The sequence below is a fragment of the Poecilia mexicana genome, unplaced genomic scaffold (genome assembly GCF_051168715.1).
Source record: "Poecilia mexicana isolate PSO_F unplaced genomic scaffold, ASM5116871v1 scaffold_14, whole genome shotgun sequence".
Classification (NCBI taxonomy): domain Eukaryota; kingdom Metazoa; phylum Chordata; class Actinopteri; order Cyprinodontiformes; family Poeciliidae; genus Poecilia; species Poecilia mexicana.
Window position 1 is genome coordinate 2,344,243 of NW_028263383.1, and position 19,423 is coordinate 2,363,665.

Genomic DNA, 19,423 nt, shown 5'->3' on the forward strand with positions numbered 1-19,423 from the left:
GCGCTACTACACATTCTTGCATGTGTTTCTCATGTTAGCGGGCGGGCCTAGACTTGCTCTCTGTAATATATGAGCATAATATTCTCGCGGGAGGAAAGTGAATCTCCCCCATTCCTATTTTGTTTCTACTTACAAGAATACCAAACATCCCGAGTAACTGATCTCTAACAGCACTGGCTTTATTTTAGTGAACAAGCAGAAAAGCCCATCCTAAACCGGCTCTTTAAAGATTTACACAGAGGGCTCTCATCACATTTCCACCCCTTCATGCTGTCCCATGTTCGGCCAATGGGAGGGACTAAGCGAGTGCATCACCTCAGCTACAGGGTGACATTTTCACACTGGTTGGAAAACGATGATATAATGGTGCGAATGCGCAGATTTTGACACAAATGTTTGGAGTGTGGATGTGGACTGGGCTGCGGCTGTAATTAAACACGAGTGAGTATATTTTTAGGCATCGCCATAATTCGCTTCGTTACGTTGTCGCAGAGACGTGACGATAAGTCTAACAGCAGATTTTTACACCCAGGGGTATGACAGCAAAATAGTTTTCTAAATACAGTGCTTGTCTGTTCAAAGCCGTGACATTATTTTTACGCGTTTTTGAAGACGGATGTGAAGTTTATGGCGGACTCAGACGTGGTAACAAGCCGAGGGATGGGTGGAGACGAGAGAAACTTAGATCACATCCTTTCAGTGCCAGAATAACCTTGATATGAACGCATAAATCGCTCTCAGCTAATTTTATTCTGCTTTTTTAATCGTTCAAGCAGATTTGTATGCACTTTACCAAACTCTCTGACGGATTCCAAAACTTAATCAAAACTTCAATCACTTGTAATCACTTCTTGTCAGAAACGAAAAGGTTTTTTCCCCTAAATGCTTTTGTGATGTTTTAAAGTTACAGGGACACACGTTACAATATATATATAATAATAATAATAATATATAATAAAATATATATATATATGGCAAAGTGTATTTAAAACTGCTTCCTGGTAGGATCTGACTGCATTATTTTAGTCAAGGAATTTATGAGAAATGCTTATTAGCTTCCCCACTAGGTGGCATTTATTTTCCTCCATTTACTGATAGAAAAGTCCAGGCTTAAAAGTACAAAACTGCCATTATTCCCTTAAAATATTCCAGCACAGCAGATAACATGTATGTTTGAAATGTTTGATTGGAAGATGAACCATGCAACAAAATATAATCTTGTATGTGTCTAAAGCTTTATTTCAAAATTAACCATCAAGCTGAGAAACCTGATTGAGTCTTGAGTCCTGTGTTTACAGTTTCACCTGTGACCACACCCAGTTTTTATGTTGCAAGACATACCAGCCTTTGCATTGGTTGGTGGTAGAAACCAGATTTTCTGCTTTTTTTTATGGATCAGAAAGGTCAATATGTTAAAATGTCAACGTGTTGCTTCGTTTTTCAGCTTAAAAGTTCATTCATCTGAATTATCGAGGTTATCTGTTCTGATTTTATGAAGATAAATATTTCAACAAGCATGCAGAACAATCAGACCTGGCATTCTGTTTCTGTTTCTTAACCTGTGAAATTCCCTCTAGAGACTGATCGGGAAAAAAAAACAAACTGAACAGACAAGATCGTTATAAGTGTGTTTGATGATGATAAAGCTCACTCTCACTGTTTAGGGCTGAACCAGCGACCTTTATGCACTATTATTAACAATAAATAATCATATTTATTGTTAACTTTCTTGACCAAAAACGTAATGTTTTTACCAGAAGGCAACACAGTACCCTGCTGGAACTTTTCCATATTATCACAATCACAAATCTTTATGTATTTTATCAATATTCCATGTGCTCAACAATCACACAGTAGTACAAAACTATAAAGTTGTAATAAAAAAAGGATATATATTTTTGTAAAACGATTTACAATCAGAAATCTTAAAAGTGTGGCATGTATTCATCCGTCTTTACTCTGAGATCAGTAAATAAAATACAATCTGTGTTTGTTAGTGAACAAACATCATTATTCAAGGTTAGCCTTCAGCGTCTCTCAGTGCTGACACAACTGGAAACCTGCCATGAGACGGTCGTCCAACTAAAGAGACGGGTGAGGCGAGCACAGCGTTAATCAGAAAACAGCCAAGAGGTCCATGATGCCTCTGAAGAAACTGGAGAATTACAAAAATGTGGCAATGTAGTTTAAATAGAGTAATGCTGCCTCAACATTGTGCTTCCAGGTGGTTAAACAGACACTTTTTCTGTTTCTTTTTTTATCCATCTTTGGTTTGACATTGGGGTTGACGGTGTTAGGAGTTTGTCTTGTAGCCGCTGGGTTGCAGCTTCGAACCCTCGCTCCGTTTGTCTCAATCGTTGGTGTTCTTGTGCAAGACATTTCACCTGCCCTGCCTGCTGGTGGTGGTCAGAGGCTCCTCGGGTCCGGGTCAGACTGCTGCGTCAGCTGGGTGACATGAGGGTCTTGTGATTGTCTTACACAAAAGTGGAAGTGATCATTTGAAAAAAAAAAAAAAAATCTGATCTGTTCATGTTGTAGCTCTTCAGATCTTGTAAACGCTTCACACAATCGCAGATGGTGTTCCCAATGTCACTTCCTGTCTGCCATCCAGCCTCTTGTGTGTTTGTTTTCTCTCACATGTAACATTTAACCTCGTTTCACATGGAAGAGCTGTGACATAATCACACATTTCCTGGATGAGTGTTTGGATTTACTGCACATACGATTCTGCTATATCTCAACCACAATTCTCAGTACCTCTTTTATTGTCTCGGATACACACACACACACACACACACACACACACACACACACACACGGATGCACACACCCGCCTTTCCAGTTGTCCTGTTTCCCAGGAAACAGCCATTCAAAGACATCTACCCACACACCACATACCAGGCCCCACACACTCCCTTATTTTCTTACTGGTAGCTGTGTCTCTCATGTCTCAGATGTTGTATTGTTGCTCACTAGGTAGACGTATGAAGATCTTCACGTTTTTGACTTTCAAAATTAAGTTCCTCCCATTTCAGTTATCATGATACAGATTTGTTTTGTTTTTCTTGAGTTATTTTTACTTTCACTTATTGCTTGTGTCCTTCTTCTGTGATTATATGCGCTTTGTGATCCTGTTTGCAGATTATTAACCCAATTACTCAGACATTGCCACTGAGTCCCTCGGCTGTGTTGCATCTTTTTTGGCGACACAGAGTGTTAATTCTGTGCTTGCTTGGAAATCTTGTGGCACGGGTCTGATCGTTGCCTAAGGGGGAACATAAACAGCTAGCGAAGCCTCCAAATTGTGATATGAGCCAGGCCTCAGAAATTGCCAGCCTAAGGACCTCACAGTTTCTGAGAGTGAAAACTGTGTTGTTGTTTTTTTTTTCATTATGGCAGTAGCATAATTTCAGCCTGAAAACAGAAAAATACAATCTGTGTTTTTCATTTTATTTAGTCAGTTTTGCGGAAAATACGACTTCCTTTGCCCGAGGAGTGCAAACACTACACGGCACGGTCATCCACTTGCTTTTGGAAACTCTGCAAGACGAGAAAGATAAGAGAACATGTCGTTCAAAAAGACAAGATGTCTGTTGATAATGGCTACAAGAAAACTGATTGTTTTAAGGTGATGCTTAGCAACAGGTTTGGGAGAGGCTGCACTGTATTTTTTTCCATATAGTTTGGAAATCTGTGGTTACATTTCAACTTTTTGCATAGCTTTACTATGACTATTTTTATTCTTTTGATCAAAACTGACATCAATTTTATTACAAATTTGCTGTATTTAATACCAGAAACTTTGACCTCCAAGATTTAACCAGCACAAAGAGTCTGATCTTGTTTTGGTCTTTCTTTTTCATCTGTAATGTCAAATTTTTTGGATAATATTTACTTTCTTTCTCGTAGGGGAGCTTGACCTTTCTACGATAGCGCCATGTCCGGTCCAGATGATGAGATCGAGCCTGCAGCTGTGAGCTCAGCTGTACCGCGCCTCAACAAGAGGCGCTTCTCGCACGACCGCTATGACCTGAAACTAGATGAACTAGACAGCCTCCTAAAAACCACCGGTAAGGAAACATTTTCCTGAAATAAGATCTAATGTATAAGCTGGCTTGTTGCTTGATGGCAACCCTTTTAGTAACGTTTTTCTTCCAATTATCTGTATCCCAGAGGGCCGTCCTTTTACAGTAATTCATCGTCTGCCTGAAATTAAAGAAATGGATCTACCTTACTTAATGCCTGGTACTCCTATTACATGCAATGTGGACAACACAGAGAAACACACCAGTCGATCAAAGGTAAATATAATAATATAAATATATTTTTTTGTATCCAGCTCATGAATATTTTCTTTGGTAAAATGCAGCACGAACAAAAAGGAAGCATAAACATTTATTTTTAACATCACCCTTAGATGTAAGGTGATAGAAACATGGTGCAGGGAAGACCTTGGAATAAAAATATCTTTTGAATGTTGTATGTTATTTAAAAGTACATTCATATGATACAAAAGCATATGGTTCTTATAAGAAATTATGTATCCAAAATGGAAAAGCTCTGTCTAATAAAAAAAAACCAAACTGACAATACTTCAGTTTATTGAAGTAATGCAAACCTTACTTTCTGCATAAGAATTTTGCTCTCCTGCACCGAAGGGGTTTGAACTTTGACTGGACCATTTCAGTGTGTTCTGTACTTTCTGAGCCATTTTGTTGTTGATTTGTGGCTGTGTTGGAGATCACTGCCCTGCTAATGTCCTGATTTTAACTAAGCTTTGGCTGTTAGACAGATTTGGTTTAAAAATGCTTTGATAACACAAATTTATTGTGTTATTAGTCGCTTGAAAGTTTTCTAAGCTCTATAAGACATGGTGTGTTAAATAAATGCGCATGATTTTACTATGAGAGAATTATGCATTGTATGTTTTGTTTACATGTTGAAGTGTAAACAGCAGCTAACAGTTTAAGCTCTTATAAAAAGGCAGATCAGAAATGCTAAACAATGTACTACAAATTTATACATTTTTATGGACACAAACATTAATGTTCTCTCTTTTTTGGTCCCTTCTTTGGTATTTAATGTTTGTTATTTCATGGCTAATTAATCTGGTTTACGTAATTTGAATAATCTGCCCCCAGGTGCGTATACGAAACCTGTACACGGTGAAGTTAACTCATGGACCCTTTCACTGGGTAGTAAAGCGGAAGTACAAGCACTTTCAGGAGCTTCACCGAGACCTTTACAAACACAAGATGATGCTTCACTTTATGCCCACTAGAAGGTCGGTGTCTCGACTGACATGCAAATCAGCCTCTTACTCAGGGGGACGTGTGTTTGAAGTCTGAGTGATGTACTGCTTTGAGATTTTAATATTGCATCTCTCAAGCACAGATTCGTTTGAATATTCAAACTCTGTTTTGTTTTTTTTCAAAGGCCTGAGAAGGAAAGGCAGCAGCTGAGGTTAATGTCAGAGGAAATGCCCAGCCTACATGGGACAGAACGCGCCAGAGGAGCCTCAAGCAAAACGGTATCCAGCAGTCAGGATCCTCTAAAGGCTTCTTGATTTAACTTTAGTCCCTTGCAAAAAAAACAAACAAACAAACCTATAAAACGATTATTTTAGTCACATTTTTGCCTTGTTACATCCACAAGCTTCAGTATTTTTGTAGCGATTACATAGACCGGGGGTCAGTAAGCCATTTTTTCCTTTGTTCCATCCAAATACAATTTTTCTAGAGCTGCAAAACTTGCTTGATCCTCCAAACAAGGCTTAATAAATACCTTAAAAATATTTTTTTAAGGTATTTAAGCCCTTCCTCTAATTTATTATGGTTAAATTAACCATAATTTTACTTATATTTTGAGTTTTAAACTCAAAGACAGATATTCATTGGATTTGTGCTGAGATTAGATGACACACAAGTTGATACTGTTTTGATAAAGTCAATTATGAAGACAACAGGCTGCACTGGATTTCATTTTTAAACATACGAGAGAAAACGGGACTGAATCAAAAACAGGAAAACTGTGCTTTCTTTTCTTTTCACCGAAGAATTTTGTGTAGTTCGAACATAAAATTTAAATATAATTTCACTGAGGATGGTGGTCGTAACATGACAAAATATAAACAAAGATTTAAATTGGCTACGTATTGTAAGGTGATGTCGTTCTCATACGTTCTTACAGAAAGAAATATTCTTGTGGGGGAAATAATCTGATCAAATGTCAGCTGGTATTTCACTAACTCCCTTTTCAACGCAGAAATACCTTGAAGAGTACCTGAACGATCTGCTGGAGAACGGATTCTGTAGAAATGATCGCAGCATGGTAAATTTCTAAAACATCTTTTGTCGGCTCTAGTAGACTTTATTTGACGATTGTCAGGAAAACGGGTCGCCCCATTGCCGTGCCAAAGCATCTTTTTTTCTGATGTATTCAGTGGACGTTACACCGTCTACAGTCACGTTTCATGATTACATTCCTTTTGTCTTTTTCAGCTTGAGTTCCTCTCCGTCGGTGCCCTCTCCTTTGTCACTGAGCTGGGACCAAAAGGCCTGTAAGTAAAGGAAATGTTTGAATGAAACAGAGACTCTTGGGGAGATGACTGGACGATTAAGGCTTATTGTGATGTGCATGTGGATTTGTTTCAGGGAGGGACCGATCATTAAGAGGTCGGGTGGTCATCGTGTTCTGGGTCTGAACTGCATCGGCCACCATCGGGTGTGTTTTAGCTGGTCGCACCGATGGCTGGTGGTCAAAGACTCCTTCCTTTTGTATATGAGCCGAGACAACAGTGAAATCAACTTCGTGCTGCTTTTTGATCCCGAATTTGAGGTGAAAGTGGGTAGTGCCGAAACTGGAACAGAGTACGGAGTCTGCATTAAGAACTTCACACGGTATGTGTGCTTTTCTTTTTTTAAATTATGTCTAGATCTTATCGTATATTTGCACATTTTACTTCACTTCTGTTTTTTCTTTTATTTGTTTTTTTTTAAACCAGGGATTTGATCATCAAGTGCAGAAGCTACAGACAAAGCCAGTGGTGGACTCATGAAATCAACCAGCTGGCTCAGTCCTGTGACTTTCTGAAAGTCCACCGCTTCCAAGGCTTTGCTCCACCGCGAGAAGACACTCTTACTAAATGGTCAGATCCCTGATCCACACATGACTCTAACACTCGCAGTCAATTTCAGTCGTTCCTTTCAGTTATTTATTATAGTTCATTGGCTTTCATTTAAGGTATGTGAATGGGAAAGATTACTTTGCAGACCTGGCTGATGCCCTTGAAGAAGCAAAGCAGGAGATTTTCATCACAGATTGGTGGTAAGAGAATAAACACACTTATGTACTCCATCAATCTGTGCAAAATTTACCAATTTTAAAACCACAAACTTTCTTTTGTTTTATTGGGATTTGGTGTTGTGGACTAACCCAACATAGTGCATAGCTGTGAAGAGGACAGAAAGAGATAGATGTTTTTTTTTAATATATTTTATGTGATAAAGCAAAAATCTTTCCTCTATACCCTGATACCTCTAAGTAAAGTTAATTGCATTGCTGGTTAGTAAACATAGTCTTGACCAGGGCTCTTTCTGCATGCCGTCCCTGTTCACTCCATGGACTTTGATATTTCCCCACTGTTAAGGTATTGATTAGGATAAATTGCCCTTTGGCATCAGTGTGTGTAGCCCCAGCAAAACACAAACAAGCAGCATGAAAAAGCAGGTGGAGAATCTGTCGTCATAAAAATGAGAAATACGAAGCAACTGCTAACTTATTGACACCTCCACCCTAAGCTGAGGGAGAGTATTATTTAAAGAGGCACCCATGTGACCTATAACCATCCATCTAAAATGACAGAATAAATGTAGGAGATGCAAATATTTACAACTCGGGTGGAAAATTCTGTTGACAAGACAGCTATTAGTTTTGCCATAAATCAGACATTTTTGTAATAGAGTTCAGAGAAGAAACCTATTGATGAAAGAAAACCATTAGAGGTTTTGCTGACAGTTTGCCACTTGCCATGTAAGAAGGTCCTTGAGTCATATAAGAATAAAACTAACACTGCTCACTACTCTGAACAAACTCTCTCTAGGGTGAAACATGCAAGTGGCAGGAACAGGGAATGTGTTGGAGTGATAGATGGAGCTCAAAACAGGCCAGTTCAGAGACAAAACCTCCTAGAGGCTGTAAAAGACTTGAGCCTGGTGCAGAAGTTCACCTTCCTAAGATGGTTTAGATTAAAATCATGTGTAACAGTGATTAAGTCAAAGTGTAAACCTAGATCTATTTCTAAATCTGAGACAACAGCTGAAACTTTAAGTGCTTGAGTGAGGTTATGAAATGTTGAAAATCAACAGAGAAAGTTCTTTGGATGTGAAACACTGGTACCAACATACCCCTATATGCTCGTAGCTGCAGTTCAGCATCAAAATGTGGTTCCACAAAGATACTGACTCAGGTATTGGAGTCATAAGTAAGGAATAATAAGATCATATATTTTGTCATTCTCAGTAAGGTTAATGTCAGATTAGGTTAGCTTTATTGTGAAATTCAGGTTTTTATTTTGAAAGTGTTACTTCCTGTTGAGCCAGCAGAAGGACGGCAGAATCTGCTGATGTTATGGCTACCCTGTTGCCATAACATCAGCGTAGCTCTGTACTGACACCGCACTTTTTGTTATTATTATTTTTAATATACAAAACTAGAATCCTGTCTTTTACTTTGCAGCTAAGCACAGCCTCGTGTGGTTTTCCACTTAAAAATGTCCAGTAGAATACCTTAAGGTTTTCAGTTGTCACATGATAAAAAGAAGAAAAGTTCAAAGTGCTTTTGGAAGGCACTGTATTATAAAAGTTACATTTCCAAGGTCATTAGCATATAGAATGATTTTTCCGATTCTTAATCTCTTATCAGGCTGAGCCCGGAAATTTTCCTAAAGAGACCTGCCACTGACAACCGCTGGAGACTGGATGAGATACTGAAACGGAAAGCAGTAGGGATTCGTTCTCTTTTAATGAAACACTAAATTGTTTTTTTTGTTTTTTATTTTAAACTCAGATGTTTTTGTTTCAAAACCATATCACCTCTTTTATCTGTAGGAAAAAGGAGTCAAGGTTTGTGTCCTGCTTTACAAGGAGGTGGAGATGGCACTTGGTATCAATAGCGACTACAGCAAGCGGACTCTGATGAACATGCACCCAAACATCAAGGTCTGTGGTCTTCTGGGGTTAAACTGCTTTGCATTTGTTTGCTGTGCTCGACTAAACAGTTAGATCTCCTGTAATCCGTCAGGTGATGCGACATCCAGACCACGTTTCATCTACGGTGGTCTTGTGGGCTCACCATGAGAAGATGGTTGCCATCGACCAGACGGTGGCGTTTGTTGGGGGACTCGACCTGGCGTTTGGGAGATGGGACGACAGAGAGTATCGGCTGGCCGACCTGGGTCAGGCGGAGATGCTGAACGGGGGAACGGGGGAACATCCAAACAAAGATGTAACTGTAAGCATGTGCCCTGTTGGGGCTGTTAATTGGTGTGACGTGCATTTGTTAACCGTAATTTGTGTATTAGTGCGTAGGCAGAGTCCTAAAATAGTGACTCCGTTAAACAGGACAATGGTGTGGCTGATGGCAAGAATGCAGGTAACCAAACAAAACAGGATCACACAAACCTGGCTGGTAACACTAAACTGTGGCTTGGCAAGGACTACAGCAACTTCATCAAGAAAGACTGGACCCTGCTGGACAGGCCTTTTGAAGGTACTGAAAACCTCTTTCAGCATATATGGAAGGTTAGAGCTAAAAACGTTTACTCAATTTATTAAATTCTCTTGTGATGTAGGAACAAGACACCTTTTCCACTGTTAATGTATCAGATTCTGTATATGTCAACTGAAAAATAAATTAATAATGGTAAAGAAATTACATTGCAGACACCCTGTTGAGTTAAAACTTTGTTAAAGCACCTTACACCTGACAGGTAGACAACTGAAAGCACAGGAAGGTACCAGAAAGAGAGACACAAAGGAGAGACATTCTCCTATAAATGTATAGAGCTGAACTGTGCTCCTCTGTCCTGTTTGGATTGTTCGTTACTCTCCATTTCAGGTTGGTCGTTTCGCCATGAATTGCTGACATGTGAGCGACGACATTAAAATCAATAGGTGGCTCAGTAAAACGACCAGCATGGCGAGAAACTGTGACGAATCACAATAATGATGAAGATGTAAACAAGGTGCAATCAAACATGTTGAGGCTGTTTGGCAATTAGTTCGTTTTTGCATAGGGTACATCATCATGACACACTTTCCTTAATCCAGTCTAGATCCAATTATCAGTTCATTTCTATCCACTGATTACTTGGTGGAATATTTGCTTTTCCTTGTGTGTATGTGTCTTATTTTGTTTCGTGTTATCAACCGATCAAACTAGACCTCACTGATATTTTACAGGAAGACTCGGGAAGTAAAAGCTACCAGGTCTTATTCTATTTTTTTAAGAGGGAGCGATTTGTATGGGAGGATTTGAGGGGTCTCTTTGGGCGACATTTGGTTTATGCTACTTACCAGTTGATGGCGGTGATGCTACATTAAGCAGCCATTAAACAAGAAGAAGGAGAAGCAATCGCAGTTCCTAGAAGACAGCGTCACACATGAGCGTGTAGAGTTTTAGTTCCTTAAAGCTACAGTATGTAACTTTTACAAAAATATGTTTGTCATATTTGTGATAGTGTAAAATGAGACAGATAATTTGTGAAAGGATTGAGCTCCTCCACCTCCTCTCAGAGCTACTGCTGCCATCTGAACAAGTAGACGCTCCGCTCCTGGTCAAAAACAACCAGCCAGAGCCAGGAGGAGTGTCTTAGCGCTGTCGATAAACCTTGTGTATGCACTGCTAAATGTGCTAATGGCAGAGAAACAACTTGCCATCCAGGAAATCAGATCAGTGGCCATGCTAACTAGCCTGAGTGTTCATGGCAGCTTCTGTTGTGGTGAACCAGCTGTAGCATAGCAGAGAGAATGGGGGAAGATGAGAGAGCACATACACAGGAATGATTCACAGCACTAAGACCCTCCTCCTGGCTCTGATTGGTTGTTTCTGATGGAACAGTGTATTTGTTCAGATGACAGCAGGTCCGTAGGGAGAAGGCAGAGAAGCTTGATTTCTTTTCCACAGATTTTCTGTCTCATACAGTCACAACATGGTGACAGTTTTTACAAATATGTAAAACACTTTTTTTTTTCTAATAAAAGTCACATGCTGCTGCTCTAACACTCAAACCCAAACCAGTTGCATGTCAGAACATGAGGATTCTGGTGTACAAAGCGCATTTGAGCTAGCGGATGAGATTAATATAATTTTTTCTTTTTTTTTTCAGACAACATTGACCGCACTAAAGTTCCTCGCATGCCTTGGCGTGACCTGGCTACAGCTGTGCATGGCAAAGCTGCCAGGGATGTTGCCAGGCACTTCATCCAGCGCTGGAACTTTACTAAGGTAAGGCTTTAATCCTTATATTATTAACATTTTGAGTTTTATGAACATGTTGAGGTGCAAAATTCCTACTATTACAGATATTTAAGAGGGAGGGCATATAACAGATGCTTTAGGGGATTTCAGTCATGTTATGACTGGACTTTCACTGCTAAAGTATGTTTTGGGGGGAGAGGGGTTAGATAAAAAGAGCAAAAGTATTTTGGAAGTAAACTTTACTGTGTAATTCTTCTCTGATTTTGAATCCATGCATTCAAGTTTTATGTCTTCCTCAGATCTTCAAGGTCAAGTACAAGGATAACTTCTACCCCTACCTTCTCCCCAAGTCTCACACTGAGGCAGACTTGTTGCCATTTATTGTTCCTGGATCCCAGAAAGCCAAAGTTCAGGTAGTTGATTACACACACGCACATGCACACACACATGCACACCCTGTATGTCTTTCTATTTTCACAGGAACTTTGCATTGACTTCCATACATTTTTCATTCATTTCTATAGACTAATCCTAAACCTACATGCCTAACCCTAAATCTAACCTAAACTCAAGTCACACCTTAGTCCTAAACCTAAATCCTAACTGCTCCTTATGGGGCCCAGGCTTTGGGTCCCTTAATGAACAATCAGTCCCCACAGAGTAGCTTAGTGAGCCGTTTCACTTTGTTGTTTTTGCTGCTTTGACTGTTCAATAAAACGTCCTGAAAACATGTTTGAATTGACATTCAATGGAAGATGGCTTCTTGTCATACCAAATAAAGTATATATGAATTTACCAAAACTGCAGCAATCTCAAGGAATGAACACCTGCTGAAGTCTTGCTCTCTGTTGCTACAGTCTGAATAAAGTTGAGCTACCTTCAAAGAAAATCTAGTTTCCTTTTAAACAGCTTAAAATACCTCTGCTCCTCCCCTGACTTCGGTTTTAAATACCTCATTCATATCAAGAAAGGCTAACTAGGAGAGTTGTTTCCAAAGTAACACGTTTGCCACCAACGTTGTGGCCTGTACGACTTATAAGCACTTAAATATAATCAGGTCAGTGACGTGAAAAAGATTTTCAGACCACCAATCAGGGCTGGTGATTTCACAGCTTTTATGCAAACATTGAGTAAACTAAATAAAGACTGCTCTGTTGTCATGTCCTAGAAAATCTCTGAATTTAGTTGTGGATTGCATCTCTCATTCAGAATGATAGTAGTGAAACAAATGCCTCAGTGACAGCACCAAAGATGGGCCTGACATAAACCAGACTCTCTTGGTCCAATACAACAGAGAAAAATCCTTCAGAAGGTAGAGTAGAATCTGTCCCTGAATGCCAGAAAGCGATACCGGATTACAGTGGATGTAAACGGTGTAACATATTATAATTTAGGAAGGCTGGCGATGTTCGTGTGATGTGAGACAGGCCGTTGAAACTGAGCTTGAATGTCCCTCCTGACATTGTCTCCAGATTAGATTTACACAGGAAATCAGACGGATAACCTTGCAACAAAGAGACACTGTTCTGGCTTCTGAAACACAGCGTTGCAGTGTTCACGCTTCTTACGCTGCGGCAGATGGTGGAACAAAAGTAAAGCCTGTAGAGCGAAATTACTTTCAGCATTTTTGTACTTGTTTGCAAAGCCAGAGAAAACACTATCGAAGAGTGGGACAGAGAATAGAAGCATCTTATTTCCAACAGGAATCTTTAAAGCTGGGTTTCAGATAGGAGAACAGGATTGGACCTTTCCAAATTAACAATAATGCTAGAAGTGCAAAGAAGTCATGACAACATTAGTGTGGAAGCAGGCTGACTGGCTCAGACCTGCTGTATTAAATGGCTTGTTTAAAATTGTTCAAACACTGAGCATTGGGCATATACATTCAAAAAGCATTAGCTGCTGATGTGCTTACGTTCTTTTATTCCAGCGTGGGCGGTGGTCTGTAACTGGAGCCCTTGTGGCCCCATTATGTTGTTTTCCTGCTTGCTATTGTGGCTGCATTAGTCAGGTTTCACGGCTCTCTGGTTACATTTGATGTTGCCGCTGGCGCAGGTGCGCCGCTGTTCGCTCCGCCAGCCAAGCATCCTTAAAATTAGTGGAAGTAATATTTGGATTATCTTTGTTAGATTTAGGTTCGCTTCATTTGCAAAAACAAAACATTTCGTCTATTGGAAGTGTTCGTCTGCTTTTGTAGTAAACCAAAGTAAAAGTATGAGTTTTATTCTGAACATTTCCTTCCCTACCGCTCTGTTTTTTGCATGTTTTATATATCAATGACATTCACTATGGCCCGTTGTCCTCATACTTGATAAATTGTCCTGGAAGAATCGAGAACTCTGGGAATTTGTGTGTGTTATTTCCTTAGGTGCTGCGCTCTTCCGAACGCTGGTCAACCGGAAGCTGTGAGAACTCGATCCTTCAGGCCTACATACACACCATCGAGAACAGCGAGCACTACATCTACATTGAGGTAAAACAGCAGAACGTATTTATTTGTTCCTGCATATTGGCAGCATTGGCAAATTTCACATTTCAAAATCATTGCATCTCTAAGTAGTTTCATTTCGGACACCGTAAACCTGGCCTTGCTTCAGTTTTATTTTTTGTACAATTTTTATTTGACATTGTTGACGCTGCTTTTCTTCAAGGTGATCACACATAAATTATCATCATTTTTATTTGTGGAGTTACAAATAGGGTGCTTTATGAGATATGTGTCTAAAACACATTTATTTCACTTCTCTGACAGATTTGGTGCCTAATTGAGCTTTCGTGGATGCTCCTTGCCAGATTCCTGTCTGCTTTTGCCCTCGCCTCATACTGAGTCACCATCTGCCTTTTCTCTGCCCTTAGAACCAGTTCTTCATCAGCTGTGCGGAGGACAAGGTCGTCCAAAATAAAATCGGGGATGCAATCGTAGATCGAATCCTGCGAGCACACAGGTGGGATTTCTCTGACAAGACAGATGTAAACTATGATTTATTCATGTTTTATTGGCACATTTATGTAGAGCCAGTTTGTAAAAGTTTAGGTTAATTAAACTTGTGCTCCAGCTAGTGGAAGATTTGATGTAAGAGTTTTGTTTATCAATTATTCAGCTTCTCACTGAAGTAATCAAATATTTTTTTTGCCCTTATGAAGATATATAAAAGGTACTAGCCAGTCAGTCCGTTCAGATGTAGTTCTATAGAACAAGTTAATGCAAGTTTTTTTTTTCTGTTTGCCTTGCAATTTGATTTTAAACATTATTTATTCAAGACTAACTCTACCTGCTAAACCAGTTCCTTGTGTTCAAGCCGCTGGTCACATCTCATAAGAAATAAGGCAGTTTTTAGAGTTCTTTTGAATACATCCCTTTTACATTTTTAAAAAAATCAAATTCCACTTTTAAAAACGGTTTATGTGGCTGTTTATGTGCTTATATGAAACCTGCAGGTCTCTTTATATGAGACCTGCAGGTTTTATTTAAATTAAAACAACAATGAAACCCGAAGAGTGGCACAAAGTTCTGAGGAAGACCATTGCTAGCATCAAATAGCGTCACAGTTCATGTCAGAATGCATCATAGCCATTATAATAATACTGTGTGTCAAATACGTATAATTAAATCCATTTAAACTCAAATTCAAGTTGAATGCTTCAGGATCTATGTCAAAATCTGTCAAAGTCACTCATTTGTCTCCCTTTTTTCTGTATCCCCCTGATTGATCTTTTCACCTCTTGCAATCGGCCCAAATGCATTCAAGCAGTGTTTTTTTCCCCGTTTGCACACTTTAAAAAGAAAAAAAACACATACCACTGTATGTTAGTACCTTTAAAGTTCAATCTGTAAAACTGGAACCAATCAGCCATTGTTTTTCCCCTGCAGAGAGCAGAAGACGTACAGGGTGTTTGTGGTGATTCCTTTGCTTCCTGGCTTTGAGGGAGACATTACCACTGGAGGTGGAAATGCAATTCAAGCCATTATGCACTTCACTTACAGGTGAGATCCTTCTCCTCGCATTATCATTCTGCTCTCAGCCCACAGCACAGAAATAGCACAGGAAATGCACTTTTCACATCCTGTGGATCAGCACTGAGAGACATTGAGACATATTTTCTTTCATGATAAAGTTATTCAACGTATATCTGTACATATCTATTTATCTCACTAACCCAAAAATGCTGAATTATATTTATCATGTTTGTTTGGGAAAGGACTATGTGCCGCGGAGATCACTCGATTCTGTCAAGGCTCAGAGAGGGTAAGTTTTTGATTGCTCATCTGTTTTGTTTATCATTTAAAAATCCATCCACTCACCTCCTGCTAAAAATCTCTTTTGTTTGTCTTTCTGTTCCTTCACTTGTCTCTGCACATTTTTCTTGATTTTTTACTTTTATTTAAAATTTGTAAGAAGCTCTGGTGTCTGTTTGAGTTGTTTCTAAATCTTCCCAGTAATATTTTCTACAGTAAATAATGCGATTGTGATCTGTGCCCCAGTGAAGGACCAGTGGACTGAGTACATCACATTTTGTGGCCTTAGAACGCATTCCCGGCTCTCCGAGAAGCTGGTCACAGAACTGATCTACGTTCACAGCAAGGCACTCATTGCTGATGACCGCCGCTATATAATTGGTGAGACACTCATTCAAGGAATCCAGTCAGTTGTTAGAGAAATTATGTAAACTGCAAGTTTTTAGTATTTTTTTTTATCCCCGTTATTTTCCATAAATACCTCAAGGTAAAAAAAAACCCAACAAAAAGTAAAAAAAGAAATTACTCCTAAATTCTGGCATTTGGGATATCTAATCTTTAATTATTACACCTTGTTGGACCAGAGAGAAGGGAAGTAGCAAACTGCTGCGTTAGCCAAAAGAAAAGAAAAAGGATGTGCCAGATTTAATGTTCAATTGAAATCGTTAAAGTCTTTGCATATTAGAATTTGCCAGCCTTAAAGAGAAAAATGTTAGTAAAGGTACCCATTAATCATGACTGAACACAAGAAAAGCTAAAAAAAATACATTGAACCAGTATTATTGCTTTTAAACAAATGCTTTAAAATATGTCATTTAAATGAACCTCTTGTTTCTACGTGTGCTTCAGGGTCAGCCAACATCAATGACCGCAGCATGCTGGGCAGCCGAGACAGCGAGCTGGCAGTGCTGGTGGAAGATGAAGAGAGGGTCCCATCCGTCATGGGAGGACAGGAATACGAAGCAGGACCGCTTGCGCTTGCTCTGCGCAAAGAGTGCTTCAGGTCGGGACAGAACATTGCTACTGAGATAACACCCTAGTATCAATCATGGCTGTTTATTTGGAGTGTCAAACTAACAAAACGGTCAAACATTTAATCTGCAGCGCAACCCTAAAAGGTATCCATACCTACGCAAGGATAAGTTTCCCAAGATCTTGCTGAGACATTATTCTTTAATAATATTCTCTGACTTAATCACAAAACCCAGATTTTGGGCCTGATCAGCAGTTTCTCGCTGGAGCTGGGTGCTGACTCTTGATTGTTCCTCTTTCCGTCAAAAAAGAATTACTTTAGTTTCGTTTCGGTTCAGCTGAAGAAAGTCATGGCCATGCACCAACCATGCAATGGTTTGTTTAAAGCATCTGCTCAGCGCCGGAATGGGTTCATAGTCACGTAGGGCCTCATAAATAAACAATGTGCACACAAAAAAGTCTGCAGCACAATATGCATGGCAGAAACGCAAACTTTTTCAGCCGACCACAACAAACCACAAAACCCCAAACCACACCTAAATACACTGAAATATGAACCCATTCAGTGTTATTTAACTCTGAATGGATGGAGGCATCAAACCCAATGTTTCTTCATGGATTTAACCTATTACTGATTAAATTTAAATGATGAAACTGAACCATGTATAGCTTCGTACAGTAACATAATGCACACCAAAAGGATTATGGGAAAACCTCAACTTGTGGCCAAGGCAGTCAATCCTTAGCTCTCTTTTCAGATCCCTGCTGAATATAAATGTGTTCAAACGAGCATTCTCACTTTAATTGATCAACATGTCCCATTATAACATTCTCCAAATTTTCAAGTCAAAATCAAGATGTAAATATAGTTGAGAATCGATGCCAAGATTTGAAATTTTGCATAGGCTTAAGCTCATTTGGAAAGATAAATTGAAAGACTATTAGTATGTAGCTCCGTAAAGCTGGCAGAGGCATGCTCCCCATAAAACCTGCTATTGTAAAAGCAATGAAAGATGTTTATATAAAGGGTAATCTCAAAGGGGGTAAATAAGATCAATACATTTTTCAGAATTTATTATTATTATACTGTATAACCCCAATAAAATAGAAGTTTGTTATTGTAATGTAAGATGACATAAAAATGTTCAAGGCTCACAAATACTTTTGCGAAAAGAAAAAAAAAGAAAAGCATTGTACAGTGCTTTGAAAACTTTCGTTGATCAGCACTTTGTGTTGTTCAAATGCACTCTGTGGAACTTCCAAACAGCATTTAAGTTCTGTGTTGCAACAGGGTTCTGACTGGAGCAACTTCAGACCCCAGCATCAACATTGACGACCCAATCAGCGACGACTTCTTCTTCCTCACGTGGAATGAAACGGCAAAACGTAACGCCATCATTTACGACAAGGTATGATTGAACGTAAACGACGCATTACTACTGTTTGCCACCATTATGCTACGTTCACACTGCAGCCTGAAATGACCTAATTCCGATCTTTTTTTTTTTTTTTTTGTCAAATGCGACTTGTATGTGTTCTCCCGTGTGAACGGCAAATGACCTGAAAGTGTCCCGCATGCGCAGTAGAGGGCGCAATAGTGTCACACATAGAGAGCATGCTCAGTGTTTTGCCAACCGCCATAAAGAAGAAGAAGAAGAAGAAGAAGAAGAGCTCAGTGTTTGTGGAAGTAAACATGGATGCTAATGGTGGAGCTAATGGTGTCACTGTAATAACTTAATCTTCTATTTATTAAAACAACAACAAAATCTTCTGGTCCGCCATGGTTGTTGTACCAGACTGTCATGAAACTATCAGATACAGGTTGCATTGGGTCACTTAGGGCTGCAGTGTGAACGCAGCCTTAGTTTCGGGTTTCTTACCTTTCCGTTCTATCCATCAGGTTTTCAGATGCCTTCCCTGTAACAGTGTTCACAACTTGCTTCTGCTGAAGAACTACGGCTCTCTAGAACGCCTCTGCGACACAGACCCCGAGCAGGCGGCAGAGGAGCTGAAGGCCATCCGAGGGCTGCTGGTTCACTTTCCGTTGAAATTCCTGTGTGAGGAAAACCTGCAGCCTCCTCTGAACAGTAAAGAAGGGATGGCTCCTACAGACCTTTGGACGTAACCACATGTCTGCCTAGATCAGGCCACTACAACACTGATACAATCGTTGCTAACCTGTACCTAAATCCCAGCACACAAAACGAACTGTAACACCAGCTCCCACATTAAAACAGTTTATGGGTCAATGCTAAATCTAGTCTGGCTCAAATCACTTAGAGTTTAGAATAACAGACAAACCTGTGCTGGCCAGTTTATTCATGATGCCTATCACGTAACTTCTATGAACCAACGGTAGACGGTATTGTAAACTCATATAAATGAATGTGTGTGACTCATTGGAGGGCTGTGAGGTTGGACTGGTAATCAACCATCTCCCATGATCTGGGAACATAGTGTACATTTACGGGTGCAAGATTTTTATTTTTTTTTGTTGGTGGGTGGCTCTGTCTCTTTCTCTCTCCGGCGCTCTCACTCTCTCCCTCTGAGGCTTCACCTCTCACTGCAGTGCCAGGAAACCTGTCAGAACATTTGTGGTTGTTATGGTGACGGATATAAAGAGATGACTGGATCGCAGCTGAAATAAAGGCTCGATGGGGCAGAAAAGGAGAGCGCTGATAGGAGGGATGGCTTACTAAATTGGGATGGTGTGCCAGAAAAAAAAAAAAAAAGAAA

General features: G+C 39.7%; 1 protein-coding gene across 1 annotated transcript; it reads left to right on the plus strand.

Annotated features, from left to right (window-relative positions):
• The first annotated feature begins 94 nt into the window (after positions 1-94).
• Positions 95-19,423, plus strand: pld2 (phospholipase D2). Its single transcript, XM_014969198.2, has 24 exons — positions 95-441; positions 3,910-4,070; positions 4,174-4,301; positions 5,142-5,284; positions 5,437-5,530; positions 6,265-6,330; positions 6,501-6,559; positions 6,654-6,899; positions 7,004-7,147; positions 7,243-7,326; positions 8,923-9,001; positions 9,108-9,218; positions 9,301-9,510; positions 9,621-9,768; positions 11,387-11,505; positions 11,778-11,891; positions 13,847-13,951; positions 14,335-14,423; positions 15,350-15,463; positions 15,679-15,725; positions 15,962-16,096; positions 16,565-16,718; positions 17,979-18,096; positions 18,588-19,423. Exons 2-24 carry the CDS (start codon positions 3,938-3,940, stop codon positions 18,810-18,812), a joined length of 2,865 nt encoding a protein of 954 aa, XP_014824684.2. The 5' UTR covers positions 95-441; positions 3,910-3,937; the 3' UTR covers positions 18,813-19,423.

Excerpts from the sequence above, each read along its gene's own strand:
- pld2 (XM_014969198.2), top strand. The coding sequence starts at position 3,938 with ATGTCCGGTCCAGATGATGAGATCGAGCCTGCAGCTGTGAGCTCAGCT. Across the intron at positions 7,327-8,922 it reads ATTTTCATCACAGATTGGTG|GCTGAGCCCGGAAATTTTCC; the intron begins GTAAGAGAATAA and ends ATCTCTTATCAG. Across the intron at positions 11,892-13,846 it reads CCCAGAAAGCCAAAGTTCAG|GTGCTGCGCTCTTCCGAACG; the intron begins GTAGTTGATTAC and ends TTATTTCCTTAG.